The sequence below is a fragment of the Bison bison genome, unplaced genomic scaffold, assembly GCF_000754665.1.
Source record: "Bison bison bison isolate TAMUID 2011002044 unplaced genomic scaffold, Bison_UMD1.0 scf7180017864330, whole genome shotgun sequence".
NCBI lineage: Eukaryota > Metazoa > Chordata > Mammalia > Artiodactyla > Bovidae > Bison > Bison bison.
The window spans coordinates 12,160,839-12,183,006 of record NW_011494902.1 but is presented as its reverse complement, the minus strand read 5'-3'; the positions used below and the strand labels follow the sequence as shown (position 1 = coordinate 12,183,006).

General features: G+C 36.6%; 1 protein-coding gene across 2 annotated transcripts in view; it reads right to left on the bottom strand.

Annotated features, from left to right (window-relative positions):
* KYNU (kynureninase) overlaps positions 1–22,168 on the bottom strand; it is a 120,799-nt gene that overhangs the window by 71,905 nt on the left and 26,726 nt on the right. For both annotated transcript variants that reach the window (XM_010853684.1, XM_010853685.1), the window contains 2 exons: positions 14,019–14,101; positions 940–1,001 (listed from right to left, as the gene is read on the bottom strand). In XM_010853684.1, coding sequence (XP_010851986.1) covers positions 940–1,001; positions 14,019–14,101 — 145 coding nt within the window. The remainder of the gene's footprint in view (positions 1–939; positions 1,002–14,018; positions 14,102–22,168) is intronic.

Here is a 22,168-nt window from a genome sequence, read left to right as displayed (position 1 = left end):
AGTAATCTAGCTGGGAGCCAAACCAGAGTTGTCTAAACTGAAAGTCATGCAGTTTACCTTCATACTTAACATACTCCATAAGCACTTTCCTTCAGCCATGTTTAATAATCATGTCTGTATATTATAAAAATAAAATATCAGTATCTTAATAGTCCATCTTTGTCCTATAGACATGTTTTCAAAATCTCACTTAAAAATGAAATACAAAATTTTCATGACATTAGTTACTCTAGGCACCATATTTCAAACCAAGAATATATATTTTAAGGTATACATATTACCAAATTCTTAAAATGTAAGAAATACCTAAGCAGAGTGACTCAATGTTTGTTATTGTTGTTCAGTCAGTAAGTCATGTCTGACTCTTTGTGATATCTTGGACTGCAGCAGGTCAAGACTCTCTGTCCTTCACTGTCTCCTGGAGATCGAGCCATTTCATGTCCATTGAGTCGGTAATGCTGTCTAACCATCTCGTTCTCCACTGCCCCCTTCTTCTCATGCCCTCAATCTCTCCCAGTAACAGGGTCTTTTTTAATCTACCCCCTAAAATCAATGTACAGAAATATAATATTCCATAGTCGAACCCCCTAAAACTCAGCATATTGGAAAACTGTCTTTCTGAAAAGATCACTGCTTGCTACCATTTTTACATCGTTATTTTGTGTGCTTGCCGCATTTAGCTTTTTATCAACTGTGACTCTTATTCCTTATGTTCTAAGATAAGAGCTCAGTATTCTAAAGCTGTTTGTAAAGAGACAACTCTCCCATGATTATGAAGAAGCCATTCTAGCAGGGCCCAGCATTTCCTGGAATAATTGAAAATAATCTCACAATTTATTTTTAAGTAAGTAAAACTCCAAATCCTCATGAATTAAAGATAGAAAAAATCAGATTCTGTAAATGAGTGTATTCTAAACACTGGTGGGAAAGGAAGCTTACCAGTAGAAGATGTAAATTAACAGTCAAACCATTCATTAGGGCTATTTCTTTCTCATTGGCTCCTGAAAAATAAATATACAGTAATTTAGATTTTCCTGTTAGTTTTAAGGGTGCTTGGAAAGACAAAGTATCACCATTTCACCTTAATGTCTTTAGTGATAAGGGCATATTTGATGCGTCATCACAAAGAAGTGGAAGCTTTCCCACTTGACTAGTTTTATCAAACGATATTTGGACTCACATGCACATAGCTAGCTAAAAATACATTTTCTTTTTGACATAATAAATAATAACAACATAATAGTGAAGCATTTGCTTTCTCCTGTAAACTAAAAATGATCTATCCTATCATCAGCTAGGTTGCCAAATTCCCACAGAACACATTTTTGTGGTAAGTGCATCTCGAAGAGGAATCTAAAAAGAATTGAAGGCCAATCACATCTTTAAAGCTGGTTGTTTCTAACATTAAATTAATGCACCTTTAATAAAAGAAGGCAATGCTGCTAAACATAACTCACTGTTATTACAGTGAAATATACAGTAGTTCCTAAGACAAAAAAAAGCTAGTAGTTAAGTAAATGCTAAATAGCTCTGGGTTTTCTTTATTCACACTGATATGAGATAATTAATATAAATATGTATTGTTTGATGAAGAAAACATGCAAAATTAAGATAACCACAACACAATCATAATCTGATCTAATTCCTATTAACAAGGGTTATACCACTAGAAACAGACCCAAAGAGAAAGCATACAGTGGATACTTAAGAACTCAGAGCACAAACAAAGGTAATAATACTTTCCCCCTTTTGCTTCTTATGATGTCTCTTGAAGGCAATTAAAATAGTATCTCTTTACCATTGCTGAGAAAAAGAGGGTATGAGCTTTAATGTTTGTAAGGCTGTACTAAGTGTAAGAGAAAATGCTTCATAAAAGTCTTGCACTTTGTATCCAATGAGATACTTCTGATAGAATCCCATTTTACTCAAAAAATAGACTGTAAGTAGGATAATTATTCTAATAAGTAGACAGAGTTTTAGGTTAAATTCACTTGAGGGGAGGCCACTGGAGATAAGTGGAATTTATATTTCAACATAGTCATTTAAGGAAAGGCCTGTGCTTTGAACTAGTTAAGAAAAACTTGTTGCATTTGATGGATGGATTTCCCTACTTGATATGCAAGTTCAGTTCAGTTCAGTTCAGTCGCTCAGTTGTGTCCGACTCTCTGTGACCCCATGAATCGCAGCACACCAGGCCTCCCTGTCCATCACCAACTCTGATATGCAAGACTGGTAAACAAGTGGTGGCTGTTAAATATGTATCTCTGGTCATTGTAAGGTGAATAGTGTCTCAAGTCCAAGGACAATAACAACCTCATACTGCATATATATATATATAAGTTGCTCAGTTGTGTCCAACTCCTTGAGAGACCCCATAGACTGTAGCCTGCCAGGCTCCTCTGTTCATGGAATTATCCAAGCAAGAATACTGGAGTGGATTGCCATTTCCTTCTCCGAGGGATCTTCCAAACCCAGGGATCAAATCCAGGTCTCCCACACTGCAGGCAGATTCTTTACCTTGTGAGCCACAAAGAAGTTCTTCATACTGTATTCCTTGCACTAAACAGGTATTTCACACACGCTAGATAGCTTATGTTGTATATGGGGGCATACATCTTCTATGGTATGAGCATCTTTTTGAAATATGATGAAAGAAATGCTGCCAGATTTATTTGCATTATGGTATGAATTTTCACTATTACTTATAAAACAAAACATCATCTAAGACATCAATCTGATATTATTCTTAACCTCCCGTTAGCTCTTTACACATATCTTTTCTGAAAACCATTAATTTTAATAAAAAATATTCTGGCAGGGAATGTGGAAGGAGAAAAGGAAGGAAAAATAATACATTTCACCATCCTTATCCATGGATGTGAAACCCATGGATATAGAGGAAGGAGTGTATTCATGGAACTACCCATTTTATGTTAGGGACTTGAGCATACACCTATTTTGATATCCTGGAAGGAATATCCTGTGTGGACTCCTGGAAGCAATCCCCAAAGAAACTGAGGGGTGACTGTATCAAGAAAGAGCAGAACTAATAGAAAGAAAAGCATTTGAAAGACTGTGTTGTTGTTTACTTGCTAAATTGTATGCGACTCTTTTTGCGACCCCATGGTCTGTACCCTCCAGGCTGCTCTATCCATGGGATTTCCCAGGCAAGAATACTTGAGTGGGTGCCATTTCCTGCTCCAGGGGATCTTCCCAACCCAGGGATCAGATCTGCATCTCCTGCATCACAGGGGGATTATTTCCCACTGAGCCACTGGGGGAAGCCAGAAATAATGTAATGAGAAGAAATCAAAAGAGGATAAAATAATTTATAAATTTACCACCAAATGAAAACAAAGATATGGAAGATGCAGGAAAAAAAGAGGTAGAATTTCTATACAAGGCCAATTACCTTTTGATTAAAATAATTATCCTTGCCTAAGAAATGTTAGTCCTTCAAAGAATACAGTGTTCATTTTGGATCACCTAATTTTTTTCATGCATAGAATGTGATGAACCACAGGTGCTTGGGCTGAATTAATCTATACATACACTTGGCCCTGTGCTTTGCACTCTTCACTCTCAACGGACTGCTAAAACTTGAATCAGTTCTTTGTAAGTAATCCTTCACTGACTTGAATTTGTCTGCCCACATACACAAAAATTATCCCACCTTAGCACTTTAAATTCAATCCAGTTCTTCACAAATGCCCTCCTCACCTGCTTATGAACTTCGTGAAGGGGAAGCTCAGTGTATTTAACATGTGTGCATACACACCCCAGTATAGCTAAGGATGGTGCATGTTTTAAGGCTGTATAACATTAACAGAAATGTTTATTCCAAATATGACCTAAAGCACCTAAAGAATCAAGTGTTCTTAACATTCATGGGCTACAAATCAGATAGATTTTTAGCATATTTTCAAAAGAAAAGTTACCTAATTGACCTATTTCTTTTGGTTCAATTTGTATTTCTGAAATTCATGTTTGTACCTTTAAGATATTTCAATATTATCAGCATTCCATATGACAATAAATCTTCATTTAAAGCAAGTTGAAATTCTCTCAAGTTGCTTTTGTTTGTTCCTTTTGTTTTTCCTAAGAGCTTTTTTTTGAACTAATGTTGACACATCAAAAACTGTAAGTATGGGCTATAATTTCCTGTGCTATACAATATATCCTATTGCTATCTATTTTATACATAGTGGTTTGTAACTGCCCTAATTTCCTCCCCCCACCTCCCTCTCCCCTTTGGAAACCACTATTTCTTTTCTACATCCCTGAGTATGTTTCTGTTTTGCATATACCATCTTTTGCACTATTTTTAGATTGTGCTTTGTCACTCAGTTGTGTCCGACTCTTTGCAACCCCATGGACTGCAGCCCACCAGGCTCCTCTTCTTCGCTTTCTGCCATAAGGGTGGTGTCATCTGCATATCTGAGATAATTGATATTTCTCCTGGCAATCTTGATTCCAGCTTGTGCTTCATCCAGCCCAGCATTTCTCATGATGTACTGTGCATATAAGTTAAATCAGCAGGGTGAAAGTATTCAACCTTGACGTATTCCTTTCCCGATTTGGAACCACTCCGTTTTTCCATGTCCAGTTCTAACTGTTACTTCCTGACCTGCATACAGATTTCTCAAGAGGCAGGCCAGGTGGTCTGGTATTCCCATCTCTTTAAGAATTTTCCACATTTTGTTGTGATCCACACAGTCAAAGCCTTTGGCATAGACAATAAAGCAGAAATAGATGTTTCTCTGGAATTCTTGCTTTTTTGATGATTCAGTGGATGTTGGCAATTTGATCTCTGGTTCCTCTGCCTTTTCTAAATCTAGCTTGAATATCTGGAAATTCATGGTTCACATACTGTTGAAGCCTGGCTTGGAGAATTTTGAGCATTTCTTTACTAGCGTGTGGAGAAGGCACTGGCACCCCACTCCAGTACTTTTGCCTGGAAAATCCCATGGACGGAGGAGCCTGGTAGGCTGCAGTCCATGAGGTCGCTAGAGTCGGACACGACTGAGTGACTTCACTTTCGCTTTTCACTTTTATGCATTGGAGAAGGAAATGGCAAAGCACTCCAGTGTTCTTGCCTAGAGAATCTCAGGGACGGGGAAGTCTGGCGGGCTGCCGTCTCTGCAGTCCCACAGAGTCGGACACGACTGAAGCGACTTAGCAGTAGCAGTAGCAGTTACTAGCATGTGAGATGAGTGCAATTGTGTGGTAGTTTGATAATTCTTTGGCATTGCCTTTCTTTGGGATTGGAGTGAAAACTGACCTTTTCCAGTCCTGTGGCCACTGCTGAGTTTTCCAAAGTTGCTGGCATATTGAGTGCAGCACTTTCACAGCATCATCTTTCAGGATTTGAAATAGCTCAGTGGGAATTCCATTACCTCCACTAGTTTTGTTTGCAGTGATGCTCCCTAAGGCCCGCTTGACTTTGCATTCCAGGATGTCTGGCTCTAGGTGAGTGATCACACCACGTGATTATCTGGGTTGTGAAGCTCTATTTTTGTGTAGTTATTCTGTTTTTTTCTTGCCACCTCTTCTTAATATCTTCTTTTTTTTTAATTAATTAATTTTTTTAAATTTTATTTTATTTTTAAACTTTACATAATTGTATTAGTTTGGTTCAGGATGGGGAACACATGTATACCTGTGGTGGATTCATTTTGATATTTGGCAAAACTAATATCTTCTGCTTCTGTTAGGTCCATACCATTTCTGTCCTTTATTGAGCCCATCTTTGCATGAAATGTTCCCTTGGTATCTCTAATTTTCTTGAAGAGATCTCTGCTGCTGCTGCTGCTGCTGCTAAGTTGCTTCAGTCGTGTCTGACTCTGTGTCGACCCAATGGATGGCAGCCCACCAGGCTCCCCCGTCCCTCGGATTCTCCAGGCAAGAATGCTGGAGTGGGTTGCCATTTCCTTCTCCAATGGATGAAAGTGAAAAGTGAAAGTGAAGTCGCTCAGTCGTATGGACTCTTCGAGACCCCATGGACTGCAGCCTACCAGGCTCCTCTGTCCATGGGATTTTCCAGGTAAGAGTACTGGAGTGGGGTGCCATGGCCTTCTCCGAAGAGATCTCTAGTCTTTCCCATTTTATTGTTTTCCTCTATTTCTTTGCATTGATCAATGAGGGAGGCTTTCTTATCTCTCCTTGCTATTCTTTGGAACTCTGCATTCAAATGGGTATATCTTTCCTTTTCTCCTTTGCCTTTCAGTTCTCTTCTTTTCACAGCTATTTGTAAGGCCTCCTCAGACAACCATTTTGTCTTTTTGCATTTCTTTATCTTGGGGATGGTCTTGATCACTGCCTGCTATACAGTGTTATGAACCTCTGTCCATAGTTCTTCAGGCACTCTATCAGATCTAATCATTTGAATCTATTTGTCACTTCCAGTGTATAATCATATGGGATTTGATTTAGGTCATACCTGAATGGTCTAGTGGTTTTCCCTACTTTCTTCAATTTCAGTCTGAATTTGGCAATAAGGAGTTCATGATCTGAGCCACAGTCGCCTCCCGGTCTTGTTTTTGCTGACTGTAAAGAGCTTCTCCATCTTTGGCTGCAAAAAATATAATCAATCTGATTTCGATGTTGACCATCTGGTGATGTCCATGTGTAGAGTCTTCTCTTGTGTTGTTGGAAGAGGGTGTTTGCTGTGACCAGTGCGTTTGCTTCACAAAACCCTATTGCCTTTGCCCTGTTTCTTTCTGTACTCCAAGGACAAATTTGCTTGTTACCATATAATATTCAGTATTTGTCTTTATCTGTATGACTTATTTCATTAAGTATAATATGTCCTAGGTCCATGCACACCCTGCAGAAGGCATTATTCCATTATTCTTTATGGCTGAATAATATTCCATTACCTAGTGGCTCAAATGGTAAAATATCCACCTGCAATACAGGAGACCAGGGTTTGATCCCTGAGTTAGGAAGATCCCCTAGAGAAGGGAATGGACATTCCAGTATTCTTGCCTGAAAAATTCCATAGACAGAGGATCCTTGCCAGTTATAGTCCACGTGGTCACAAAGAGTTGCACATGGCTGAGCAACTAACACTAATATTTTGCTTTTCTTTATTCATCTGACTATAATTTATAAAAATTACAAATGAAAGTACTACATTATTGGAGGCCAAGGATTTCTTAAAAAACTTCCTGAAATCTTATCAGGATTTGAAAGAGTCTTTACTTTAGAAGATGGGCTTCCCTGATAGCTGAGTTGGTAAATAATCTGCCTGCATTTCAGGAGACCCCTGGGTCTGGAAGATCTGCTAGAGAAGGGATAGGCTACCCTCTCCAGTTTTCCTTGGCTTCCCTTGTGGCTTAGCTGGTAAAGAATCTGCCTGCAATGCATGAGACCTGGGTTCTATGCCTGGATTGGGAAGAGTCCCTGGAGAAGGGAAAAGCTATCCACTTCAGTATTCTGGCCTAGAGAATTCCATGGAATGTATAGTCCACAGGGTCACAAAGAGTTGGATACAACCGAGCAACTTTCATTTTCACTTTACTTTAGAAGATCATGTACAAGTCACTGCAGTAAGTGTAAAAATTTGAATTATTTCATCTAAGATATGTGTGAGACAGGGTTCTCATTTGAAGAGTGAGAACTGCTTGTTTATTTATTGAACACAATTTTTTGCTCTACCAGAAGGTAAAACTTATATGCAAGCACTACCTTCTTCTATCCATACCTAGCACACTAATGTCCATTGAGCCCTTATTATGTGCCAACACTTCTAGTGTGACTTATATTATCTTCACAGTAATCCAATAAGGTATCTACTTTATTTTCCACTTTTATCAATGAGGAAACTAATGTGCAAGCAGATGAACTAACTTGTCACAGATAGGAAGTAGGAGACAAAAATCTTTCTCTCAGAAAAATAAATAAATAAAATCTTTGTTCAAGATAACATTTGCCAAGTGTTGTCCATGTTATCTGCTCTGTACGTCAAATATAGGAAGCCCATGTTCATTACTAATATCCTTCTGCATCTTTCTCATCCTCATTTAATTTCAAATGTTTTGCAAAATAAGAATGACAGGGTCCCTAGCTGCTTAGTGTTTGATAAGAAGGTTCTCATAACTGCCATGCCATGTTCTGTATATTTTATTAAGCAGATGCAAATGTTGTTTTGTTCTAAGGTTTGCAGTTAAGCTAATATGAGAGCTTTCCACTCCATTTTACAAGTAGCAAATTCCTGGGGTTCTTAGTGGTGTCTCGAGTGTGCTTGATGATTCATGGCTATTTGGAGAGAGCTCCCAGGGATATTACCTCTCAGAGGGTCAACCTCAAGTTTCATAAAGCAAATTTATGTTCATATTACAATAGTTTTATAAGCCAAAATGAATGTATCTAGTCCTCTGTAATGTTTATGTACCCAGGGAGAAGTAGGCTTAATAATAATATTAATAATATTCCTCAGCAATTCTATTTCTAGCATCCTGATAATGTGACATTAATTATAAGGGAAAGTTATTCCATGTTTTGCAGTTCTACCTTTAGAGACTTTTGTGTCTTTGAAATACCATACAAAGGCATGTAATATGTATGTGATAAGCTTCATTTGTTTTTATATATATGAAAAGTGAAATATGTATATGTTTGATAACATATATATAAATGTTTTATTAAAAGTTTTTCATCCCATATGAAATGGGAATTATTTTCTCTATGAGTAAATAGGATTGCTCATTACCTCTTTCTCCTCTCTATTCACTCTATCAGTTTGTACCCATAATAATTTTTATTATCCTCCTGTTTCTTCTTTTTCAGAAGTATTATGACAAAATAAAGGCTGTGGTTTTAAGAACCTGGAAGATTCAATCGTAGTCCAAAACTTATAGCTTGTCTGTTTGCTCCTGACTCATTTCGACATCCCACAAGTAGCAAAAATCAATTTGACTTTTGCTCTTGTCTTCTGTAGTTACCATATAATTTAATTTTTTTTTAATTTATATAATATCTACCTCCAAAGAGGATATTAGGTGTCTTGCATTTAAGGTGAGAAAGAATGATTTTTAAAAATTACAACAAAGTACAATATATGCTCATGGGAAACAAATTAGAAGCTATTAAATGTTTCTGGTACTTCATTCTATCAGATTTTCTCAGAACGTACTAGTAACCAAGGCAAAAAGGAAACCTGGGATTTTCAGCAAAAAAGACAAACATGAACACATACACAAATACCTTATAAAAGAATCAGTTCCTACTAAGGCAAACAAAGTAAACTCATTCATTTTTAAACTTAAATTAAGAACCATTTATTTGATGGTAATATAAAATTGTAATATATACAATTTTAAAAGTAAATAAATTGGGGGATAGGTATTAGCTACTGAAAAAAAATTTAAAAAACGAGCTTTTAAAATCATGCTCATAGTCCTCTTTTGCAGCTACTGTCAACAACAACAACAAAAAAGGTAGAATTATTTCTCCCGATAAAACATACATTGTAGGGAACAAAATAGACATTTAATAAAATAATCATTAAAATAAAGAAGCTACTTTAGATTTAATGATGCACTGATAATATTTCCAGTTAAATATGATAATTCAATTGTCGTATTAAGGCTTGAAACTTTGAGAAATATATATATATATATATATATAAAATAAATAGTACATATACTGTTTACTGAGTTCCATATAAAATTAAGTTTATCCCATATATGTCACATGCCTTTGTGTGGTATTTCAAAGACACACAAAAATCCCTAAAACTAGAACTGATAATTATTGTTTAAAACATTTTTAATAAGTTCAATTTTGTTACTTATCTAAGTAATCTAAATACTTATTCTTTTTTTAATAATCTTATTAACAATAATGAGAGGTGGGCTGGTTTGAAATTTCATTGATCTTTGTGACATATACATATTTGCTGGGCAACAAAATGCATGCTCATTTAATAAGTTGCAGTGGAGCTATAAAGTTTTAAATGGTGAAAGGAAATCTTTTTGCAAGTTTTATGGGTTTTATAAATCTCACTAAATAATTGCCTTACCACTTCCCTGGCCTAACAACCCTAACTCCTCTTTAGAGCATGATAAATATTAATCACAAAATAATAGAATGCAATTTATGTTCTGAAAGCAAATCTAGCAAAGAAAAAACAGTCCACATCTAAGGAAAATATAAATGCTCAGGTCAAATTAGTTCAGGATTTTTTGAGTATTTTTTTTTTTTAGATTTACATGTTAGGCATTTGAATGAATATAATTGGCTTCAAAGAAATGAACACAGATTAAAAGCATTATCAGACAACTAGGCAAAACACTTATAAATGCTATCCAGGATTGTTCAGGTGAGAATCCTCTCCATAACACTATACACATACGTATACATATCCTCTGGGTTATGCTGGCAGTCTGATCAAGTGCTCTGTGCTCCCAAGATCCTGACTGGTTTGGAAGGAGACGCTAAGCTTTCACCTTTAGCCACCCTGGTTAAAATGTCCTGACTTTGGGTTTGAGTCCCAAGCATCCAGATCTCTGTAGATTCACCCTGGGGCTTCTTGTGCGAGTCCTGCACTCAGACCCTACATACTCATGCTGGCTCCATGCACTACTCCTCAAATACTGTGCTTCCAGCTTCCAAGTACTTCTTTCTTCAGCAAGTACTATATTTCTGATCAATAAAGATTTCTTTTTAATTTTTAAGTGTTGCTATATGCTTGTTAATCTAATTTTTTTTCTATTTTTCTGTGTTTAGAACAGAAGGGAACATTTCAGTTTGTACTTAACCTCTTATTTTAAACTAGAAACTGATATTCTGATCCTGTAATATAACTACATAAAAGAGGTAGAAATGTGTATAGTGTAGTGATTATTCAAAAATAAATAGCAGCAGAGTTTGCTTTTGCTTGCAACCTTTTTATCTAGGTGCTTATTTATTTATTTATGTTAACTTTTTTTAATAGAACAGGTTACATATTCATATAGTTCCTAAACTAAGAACTTATTTTCCTTAAAAGTCTAGCAGTTTGGGCTATGTTAAGAATGAGTGTGTTCTATGCTCATTCATGCTTAACACAGTTGATATATAGACCTGGATGTCTGTTTCTTTTTCCAAGTTAGGGAGGTTTTCAGGTATTATCACTTCTAATTCATAGTCAACTGAATATTTAAACTTGGGGGGTGGCTCTGAGCCCAGACTGAGCCATCTAGAGTCATCTGGTTCTCGATCGTGTTGAGGCTTTTTGGGAAGCCAGAAACTTTAGGCAGCTTTAAAGAAAGCTGAGCACCGAAGAATTGATGCTTTTGAACTGTGGTGTTGGAGAAGACTCTTGAGAATCCCTTGGACTGCAGGGACATCCAACCAGTCCATCCTAAAGGAAATCAGTCCTGGGTGTTCATTGGAAGGACTGATGCTGAATCTGAAACTCCAATACTTTGGCCACCTGATACGAAGAGCTGATTCATTTGAAAAGACCTTGATGCTAGGAAAGATTGAAGGTGGGAGGAAAAGGGGACGACAGAGGATGAGATGGTTTGATGGCATCACTGACTCAATGGACACGAGTTTGAGTAAACTCCGGGAGTTGGTGATGGACAGGGAAGCCTGGCGTGCTGCAGTCCATTGGGTCCCAAAGAGTTGGACACGCTTGAATGACTGAACTGAACTGAACTGAAAATGCAAAGTCATTTCCTGTGGATCTATTTTTGGGGGTCTATTTGGGACAGAAGACTGTCCTTATGCTGGGATGAGTCCCAGAAATACATAAGAAGAAGTTAGAAACATAGCGTTCCTAAATTATTTGTGGTCTGTTTACAAACTATATTAACATAAATTGTTTTGACTATGATAATTTTGAATCTCTCCTTGCTAAACACGGAACGAAAGCTAAAGCTTTCTTCCCTGTCTTGCTGTCAGTACAGAGGGTGTGAATGGTGGCTGAGGATTGAGGAAGCTTCACCTGATAGATGTGGGTGCTAGTCTCTTGTCAAATGTGTCCATAAGCTTCCTTCTCGCAGGCAACACCCCAACCAAGCATCTAAAGCAAGGTATGCTGCTTTCTTCCGCTTCTCCCTACATGGGGTTACCGGCAAAGCTAATATGACCACTACTTAGAAAGAGTAATGACTTCTGCAAATACAAGGGTGTTCTTTCTCCCAGTCTCTCCTGTTTCCTTCCTTTAGAAATCCTCTGCCCTAGACAACATGCCCGCAACATGCCCAGAGGGTCTCTGCTTACCCTTCTCCTGTGGTCTGGTGATACCTCCACCTTGAATGTGAACTGCTATTCTTATTACCCTACTAAAGAAGAGCCAACTGGCATGTTGTCAGAAGGCACTATTTAAAATGTGAATCATTACAGAACAAATGAATACTGTGTATAGGACATTTAAAAAAGAGACATTTTTCCTTTTATAATTTTTGTATTTCTACTTGTGGCCTTTTCTTCCCACCTACAGAAGTCTCATTAACATTTCCTGTAAAGCATATTTAGTGGTGCTGAATTCTAGCATTTACTTATTTGTGAAATGCCTTCACTCTCTTTCAAATTTGAATGATAGTCATGCCAAGCAGGGTATTCTTGGTTGTAGGCTTTTTTTATTTTCACCACTTTAAATATATCATGCCACTCCCTTCTGGCCTGCAGAGTTTCTGCTGGAAAGTCAGCTACTGTTTTTTTTGGAGTTCTCTTATGTATAATAAATTGCTTTTCCCTCGCTGCTTTTTTAAGATTTTCTCTTTATTTTGTTGACTTTTTAATTACAAATATGTTTTGGTGTGGACCTCTGTGGGCTGAGCTTATTTGGGACCCTCTGTGATTCCTGGACCTGGATGTCTGTTTCCTTTCTCAGGTTAGGGAGGTTTTCAGGAATCATCACTTGTAATAACTTCTCTGCCCCTTTCTTCTCCTTCTGGGACCCTTATAATGTGAATGTTAGTATACTTGATATTGTCCCAGATATCTCTTAAACTGTCCCTCTTTTTCAATTCTTTATTCTGCTTTTCTGCTTAGCTGGAGTAATTTTTACTACTCTGTTTTCCAGTTCACTGATACATTCCTCTGTATCATCTACTCTATTGTTGATTCCTTCTAGTTTATTTCAGTTGTTTCCTTTGGCTCCATTTGGTTCTTCTTTATATTTTCTAACTCTTTGTTTAACTCCTCATTATTTTCACCCATTTTCCTGAATTAATTGAGCATCTTTATAATCATTACTTTGCATTTTTTATTGAGTAGATTATTTATTAACACTTCACTTAGTTCTTTGCAGTTTCCTGCCGTTCTTTGGAAAATATTCCTCTGTCTCCTCACTTTGTTTAATTCTCTGTGGTTATTTGTATATTTTAGGGAAGATTTTTATTTTCCTGATCTTAAAGAAGTGTCTTTATATAGGAGATACTATGGGATAGATATGTGTGTGTATATGTATACACACACATATATATATATAGTTTAATACCTTAAATTTCATATAAGACTTCTTTAAGCAATGCTGAATAATCTACCCTATTAAACAAATAATTTTTTTCAATATGATAACACATTTACCATTTAAAACTATATTGAATAGCTTTACCAACAGTATATAGAACTCACTTTAGGAAATACATCATAGACTGAAAATACAGCATCAATATTATTTTCAACAGCACTTAGCCTAATTTTAAAAGATCATCACAGATTAAGTTGAAATGACCCTAAACATATTGGTGTTTTAGGCCTTTAGCATGTGAAGGTTAATGTTTATTTTACTGTATAATAAACTCTTAGAAAATTAATTGAAGTTCATTTCTATGAAATTTCCTTAATTATAAGTGCAGATGTTTTTCATTGATGAGTAAATAATAGCCTTAGAATATATAAGAAAAAAAAAAAACTTTAGCAATCGAGTCTCAGTTAAAAGCACATTTACTCTTTAGTATTATAGATTAAAATAAAAAATCAGGATGTTCTTCAATAAAATGTTTGTCTAATAACCTATGTGTATAACCAAATGATTATGTCTTTATGAGTTTTTTGGAAAAAATTTACTTTGTACTTACCCACAATGTCAGCCATAAGTCCTGAAATAGTCTCATCTCCTATAATCCAAGGACGTTTCCCTACACTGTGACCATAGGCTCCCCTGAAATTGAAAAGGGATATAACAATCTTAGTTTTGGTGTGCATCTGTGTGTATAGTGTGTATCTCTGTGTGTCTGTGTCAGTGTGTGTGTGAGTTTTCAAATATCAACATTAGTGACTGAACATTTCTAAGTGAGTCTTTGTAATGTTTTAATAAAAAGCATGCTTTTTTAAAAACCAAAAGTAATATTTGAGAACTCTGCTTTTTAACTTGTAATTTTAAAATATTTCTTTGTTTTCTTTTGTTGGGGAGTATAGGGGGAGTTGACCATATAATATTTCATTATCTTTCCTTATTTTGGAGTCTAAGATATTATTTTTTCTCTTTTGAAAATTTTAAGGCTATTTGAATATCTTACCTGTATACCATTCCATATAATTGTATCTATACTACAACATTTTACAGCTACCTGAGGCTAGATATTAAAATGATTATTAATTGCATTTTAAAATATAATTATAATCTATGAATTAAATAGAAGTATATAAAATGTGACTATACTCATGATGACATTTTAAGTTAATAGTGAAACTTAGCAATAATCAGAGACAATACTATATCTTCATCTGCTTGTGTGCTCAGTCCTGTCTTATTCTTTGTGACTCTACAGAGAGTAGCCAACCAGGCTCCTCTATCCATGGGATTATCCCAGCAAGAATACTGGAATGAATTGCAATTTCCTCCTACAGGGAACCTTCCCGACCCTGGGATCACTCCTGTGTTCCCTGAATTGACAGGTGAATTCTTTACCACACTGAGCCACCTGGGAATCCCATATTTTCTAGCAATTTCATCTATCACATTCTAGCTCAATTTTGTTATTCTAGTAAGTATCTCAGTAGGCATAATGGAAAAAATGCTAAATACATAAGATAATGTCAATCCTCAAGTCCTTTCTATCAAATAAGGAAGGCAAATACATTTGAAAAATAGGAGAAGAAATCAAGAAGAGAGTGACTGTGTGCTGTTACAAACTTGTATATTAGAAAGTTCTGGAATAGACTGTTCTTAATTCTTTTGGGATCCAAAGACTATGTAAACTTGGAAGAAAGGAATAAGCATGTGCTCTATGTATAGTGTTAACTGTGATGAATATATATTCTGGAATTAAATAAGCTGGTAGTGGTGAGCTGGAAAACCTTCTCTTAGAGGTGAAAAGTAGTAGAATACGCCATCCTGAAACATCATTGTGGTACATTCATCATATTGTGCTATAGGCACTTGAAGAAACAGAAAATCCAAGAAGAGGCTTTCTCTGAACTTTGCTATCTGCCTAAAGACAGATCCTTCAGAAGAAATTTAGTTATCATAAATCTTCCCAAGAGTTTCATCAACTAAAGAAGATTGACTCTTGGCACGGTGGGTGCATGGCAATTGCTCAGCTGTGTCCACTGTAGCCTACCAGGCTCCTCTGTCCCTGGAATTTGTCAGGTAAGAATACCTGGGTGGGTTGCCATTTCCTTCTCCAGGGAATTTTCCCAACCCAGGGGTCAAACCCAGGTCTCCTGCACTGCAGACAGACACATTACCATCTGAGCTACCTGGGAAGCCTCTTAGCAAGGAGAGACTACAAGCAGCACCACCCCCCAGATAAACTTCAGAACTATTCCTCCTATCTATTCTTCAAGGATCCATCCATCTTTCACAGAAGTCCTTAACTATCCCCCAAGAGGCCTGCATCTTTCTTCCTCTTTAGCTATTAAATGAGATTTAAGCTTGAATTCTCAGCCACCTTCAGGAGTCACTCATTTTTCCCTGAATATTCCCTATGTATCCTTTAGGTATTCATGTTAATAAATTGTGTTAATAAGCAAAATTCTTTTTTTATCTTGTTAACCTCTCTTTTATTACAGGGCTATCAGTTAAAACCTCAGAAGGCCAAAGGATTGTTTCTCCTCTACAGAGCAGTGGGGAAACTGGAAAGGAGGATCCCTTGCTGATTTCTGTGGTATGAATACCGCCCATCAATGAAAATCCTGAATGTTTAACATTTGACTCCATCACCTGGGATGGGCCAGTTCCAGGTCAATACTACGTACGAGGCTACATTTATTAGAGGCTTATAGTACTTAATTTCCCACTTTTATAACAGTAAATGGGTTATAATATGTACCTTAAAGGTTTTGTATGAAAAATAAATAAGATACCATGTGAAAGATCTTGGTACATGGTACCCCTTTTTTGAGTTGTCTTTCCTAATGCAAATCTAATGTTAAAACTCACTTGATCAGCATGTGAGGGCTTCCCTGGTAGCTCAGAAGGTATCTGCCAGCAATGTGGGAGACCGAGGAGACCCGAATTCAATCCCTGGGCTGGAGATCGATCCCTTGGAGACGAAATAGCACACACTTCAGTATGCCTGGATAATTCCATGGACGGAGGGGCCTGGCACCGGGCTACAGTCCATGGGGTTGCAAGGAGTCAGACACGACTGAGCGACTAACACTGCACTACACATCAGCATGTGGTGTAAAACACAGTTTTTAAACTAATACTTCAGTTACCATATAAAGTGAGATGAAGGAAGAAGACTTTGAGAATAAGCAGACTATAAGAACTAAGGAGGAAGAGAAAGAGAATTGTTCGTGAGTATTATTCATATTATTGTTAGATAGCCTGCAGCTTGCCTCTTTCTTGACTTCCAATATAAATGCTAAAGACAAAAGTCTTTATCATTAAATAGTAGTTAAAGGCAGATACTTGGATCCTTTTTTATTTTAATCACATAGAGCTCCATGGCCTTGCTGATAGCACAATACATCTTATTGCATTTAGGCAGTAAAATTCTATGTTCTGCCTCAGAGAATTTATATCTCAGAATATTATGCCACCTACTTCTCACCCTTGTAGACACCATGGTAATAATCTTTAAGGATCCGTTTCTTCCTGCAATGCTTTTGGCATCTTCCTTCCTTTAAGATGTCACACACAGAATCAACTTCTTCATTTTGCCAGTCTACTAGCCTAGGGTAGTGAAATGTATTTAGGAAGTGTTACCCAAATAAACTCAAAGTGGCCTGTCATTAGAAAGAGCCGATGTGGATCACAGTGCAGTTATAAACATACATATTCAATTGAAGAGAAAGCTTATGTTGTTTTCATTCTAAACTGCTTAAAGCAGTTGCAGTGTAGGTACAATCTTCTTTTACTAATGCTGTGAGGAAAAGAGAGCATAGGACAGAGTTCACTCACTACCATTGCATCAATCATTGCTGTGAGTCGGCTGAGATGTCTGCAGAGCAGTATTTGCTAATGAAATTAGATTTCAGGATATAAAATCTAATTAGGAAGTTAATAGAAATGTGGATCCTCTTTGAAATAGGGCTGCGCTTTAACCATCCTACAGAATGAAAAGTGCCCCTGCTTTTAAAAGCTCCCCCCAGTAAGCAAATAAATAAGGCTTCAAAGAGTCTCCCTTAATGATATCACAACTTTTTTCTGTGACCCAGTTGATGATTAGCCAACAGAGATGTCAGGAAAAGCTCTGTAACATGTCATACCATGTACTTTTTTATTCATACTGGAGGCAGAATATGCCACACTAAAACTTGCCGCTTGGGCATAAGGATTATTATGTGCTGGAGGTACTTGAAAAAGAGCAAATGCAAGGGGAGGATATCTCTGAACTCGCCTTATCTGTGTGAAGACAGATCCTCCAAAAGAACTCACTTGTCATTAATTCCCTCTTTGGAAGTTTCATCAACAAAGGAAGATTGACTCAGGTCACAAGAGAGGAGATGAAGTCAGCACCACAGCCAGATAGACCTTGTCACAAACTACCACACTTCCCATCTATTCTTCTAACAGCCTATTCATCCTTCCTAACATTCATTTACTTTTCTCAGAGTGACCTGTATAGCTCCTCCTTAGCCCCTATTAAGACAACATATAAGCTTTCAAATCTCATTGCTTTTTTTTGGATAATCATTTCTTTTTTTCCTGTGGTGTCCTCATGCATGTAATATTAAAAAGTAATAAAATTTTATGCCTTTTCTTCTGTTAATCTGCCTGTTACTTTATTTCCTAGGCCCAGTAATGGACCTGTGGAGTAGGGGGCAAGTCTTTCCTCCTCTACAATACACCTTTATATTTTTTAAAGAAAGAAACCCTTAAACTGAACGAGACTGCAGGTCTGCAGAAACATGTGTATCCCTGTGCTTCACCAGCACCCTTTCTGCACACATATTACCATGTAAGCTAAGTCACTGCAAACTAGGCAGCTTGTTCCTACTGTGTAATTCAGTGTGCTATTTTTCTTTTTAAGTAATTCTACCTAAAATGTATCAGTGTTTATAAGAATCCCTATAAAGACAAAACTGTGGCAACATTTTGCTCCTATAAAAAAAGAAAGACATTTATTTATCTAGCAAATGGGATAACCCAGAAGACCAATAATATAGTGGTTACTACCTAGGGACACAACATACATCCTTCAACTTACAATGTGCTCTTTAGGACTGATATAGCTGAATTTTACCACTATGATTACTTACTCATTCTCCTTTAATTGATCTGGGTCATTAGTAAATATTTAATTTTAAATATTCCCCCAAATTAAGTTTATTGCCTATCCATCTTAGCAGACCCACAATGAACAAGCATATGATATTGTTGCTTCTTATTGTTGTTATATCTTCTTGCTGATAACTAATTATTATATATCAAAGAGTGAAATTACACTAAAAGTTTTCTATTTCAGAAAATTAAAATAATCTAAATATTATTATTTCATCAAATAATTTATTCTCCAAATAAAGTGTTATTAACCTACTTTAGAAATCATATACAGTTGAAAATGAATTTGGAAAATACTAATAGGCATTTAAAAAATACAGAGGTAAGCATTTTAATTTCATAGTCTTGCTTGAATCACTTGAAGTTGTAGAAGAAATCAATTGAGTCCTAAAATATTTCTAAGTGTGCCTGTATTCTTGACTTTTCTTTAGTGTAAAGTAATCAAATATGGCAGTCACGTGAATTATAAGATTGAGCTGCATGATGACCAGTGATGGTTTATTTTATAGATAAGTAGGTAATATGTCTACAATAGTCCGTGAAAGATGATGACTTAGAAGATAAAAAACATAAGCCAAATGTCATTTCCTATGTTATAGGTCATGGATGCCCAGAGATTTGATATCAATATCCCAGGGCAATATTTCACTCAAATTTCTCAGTTACTGTTAAGATTATAAATTTTTAATATTATTTTCCTCTGTTAAGCAAATAATTTTAAGGTACATTATTTAGTGACTGTGTAGCTCTCTTTGACTCAGTTCTCAAAATCTCTCACTGGTCAGGAATGGGGGTGGGCACTGTCTTGGTTTGGGTATCTGCTGAGAAGTAGGGCAGAATTAGGGTTGGAGGAGATGAAGAAGAACAGATAGTCAGATAATACTCATTACAATAACGAGTGGCTCTGGGTCCAGAGGCAAACCAAACATATGCAGGGGAAATTTAGTAAAAAACAAAGGCAATAGTTAGAAAGGCAAGTGAAGGAAACAACGGGCCACCAGAGTGGCAGGAAGATTACTTTAAAAGCATGTTTGACCTAAGAAAGAAATCCTAAGAAAGAAACATTGTCCAGACTTAAGGAAAGCCTCCTGAAAAAACCACCACCACTGACCCACCATCAGAGAAAAATGGCCCTTAGCACTAGGAGTTACACATTTACTTTCCCTCAGTCTTTCTCTTGGGGAGCTCCCAAGCAGGAAAGATTTGCTGGTTATTATCAAGTTGGAAAAGCCCAGTAGAGCAGACCATACTTTCCTACTGAAGCCTAAAACTGCCCACTTTTTGTTAAATTGGTTTTAATCCCTTACTCTGGCTGATAAGTGAACCACTGTAGTGTGTTTCGGTACCCATGTAAAATAAAGTTTACTCCTGCTAATCTGTGTGTGTGTGTGTGTGTGTGTGTGTGTATGTTCTGCATGATGTACAACTCTTTGTGTAGCCTGCCAGGCTCTTCTCTCCATGGGATTCTCCAGGCAAGAATACTGGAGTTGGTTATCATTTTCTACTTCAGGGATCGTCCTGACCCAGGGATTGAACTGGCAGGCAGATTCTTTACCACTAGTACCACCTAGAAAGCTAATCTATCTGTTGTCAATTAATCCTCAGGCCCCCAACCACTGGAAGGTAAGTTGATAGAAGAAAATTTTCCTTCCAACACAACATTAGCTGAAAAGGCTAGAGTGGAGTTTTAAGCTAAATATTTAGGAGTCAATATAAAATGAATAATGCAATAAATGAAATTAAAAACACTCTGGAGGCAACAAATAGTAGAATAACAGAGGCAGAAGATAGAATTAGTGAATTAGAAGATAGAATGGTAGAAATAAATGAATCAGAGAGGATAAAAGAAAAACGAATTAAAAGAAACGAGGACAATCTCAGAGACTTCCAGGACAATATTAAATACTACAACATTCGAATCATAGGGGTCCCAGAAGCAGAAGACAGAAAGAAAGACCATGAGAAAATACTTGAGGAGATAATAGCTGAAAACTTCCCTAAAATGGGGAAGGAAATAATCACCCAAGTCCAAGAAACCCAGAGAGTCCCAAACAGGATAAACCCAAGGCGAAACACCCCAAGACACATACTAATCAAATTAACAAAGACCAAACACAAAGAACAAATATTAAAAGCAGCAAGGGAAAAACAACAAATAACACACAAGGGAATTCCCATTTAGGATAACAGCTGATCTTTCAATAGAAACTCTTCAAGCCAGGAGGGAATGGCAAGACATACTTAAAGTGATGAAAGAAAATAACCTACAGCCCAGATTATTGTACCCAGCAAGGATCTCATTCAAATATGAAGGAGAAATCAAAAGCTTCTCAGACAAGCAAAAGCTGAGAGAATTCAGCACCATCAAGCCAGCTCTCCAACAAATACTAAAGGATATTCTCTAGACAGGAAACACAAAAATAGTGTATAAACTCGAACTCAAAACAATAAAGTAAATGGCAACGGGATCATACTTATCAGTAATTACCTTAAATGTAAATGGGTTGAATGCCCCAACCAAAAGACAAAGACTGGCTGAATGGATACAAAAACAAGACCCCTACATATGTTGTCTACAAGAGACCCATCTCAAAACAGGGGACATACAGACTGAAAGTGAAGGGCTGGAAAAAGATTTTCCATGCAAATAGGGACCAAAAGAAAGCAGGAGTAGCAATACTTATATCAGATAAAATAGACTTTAAAACAAAGTCTGTGAAAAGAGACAAAGATGGTCACTACATAATGATCAAAGGATCAATCCAAGAAGAAGATATAACAATTATAAATATATATGCACCCAACACGGAAGCGCCGCAATATGTAAGACAAATGCTAACAAGTATGAAAGGAGAAATTAACAATAACACAGTAATAGTGGGAGACTTTAATACCCCACTCACACCTATGGATAGATCAACTAAACAGAAAATTAACAAGGAAACACAAACGTTAAACGATAAAATAGACCAGTTAGACCTAATTGATATCTATAGGACATTTCATCCCAAAACAATGAATTTCACCTTTTTCTCAAGTGCACATGGAACCTTCTCCAGGATAGATCACATCCTGGGCCATAAATCTAGCCTTGGTAAATTCAAAAAAATAGAAATCATTCCAAGCATCTTTTCTGACCACAATGCAGTAAGATTAGATCTCAATTACAGGAGACAAACTATTAAAAATTCCAACATATGGAGGCTGAACAACACCCTGCTGAATAACCAACAAATCACAGAAGAAATCAAAAAAGGAATCAAAATTTACATAGAAACTAATGAAAATGAAAACACAACAACTCAAAACCTGTGGGACACTTTAAAAGCAGTCCTAAGGGGAAAGTTCATAGCAATACAGGCATGCCTCAAGAAACAAGAAAAAAGTCAAATAAATAACCTAACCCTACACCTAAAGCAATTAGAAAAGGAAGAAATGAAGAACCCCAGGGTTAGTAGAAGGAAAGAAATACTTAAAAAATTAGGGACAAGAAATAAATGACAAAAGAAACAAAAGAGAACATAGACAAAAATCAAACAAAGACCAAAAAGC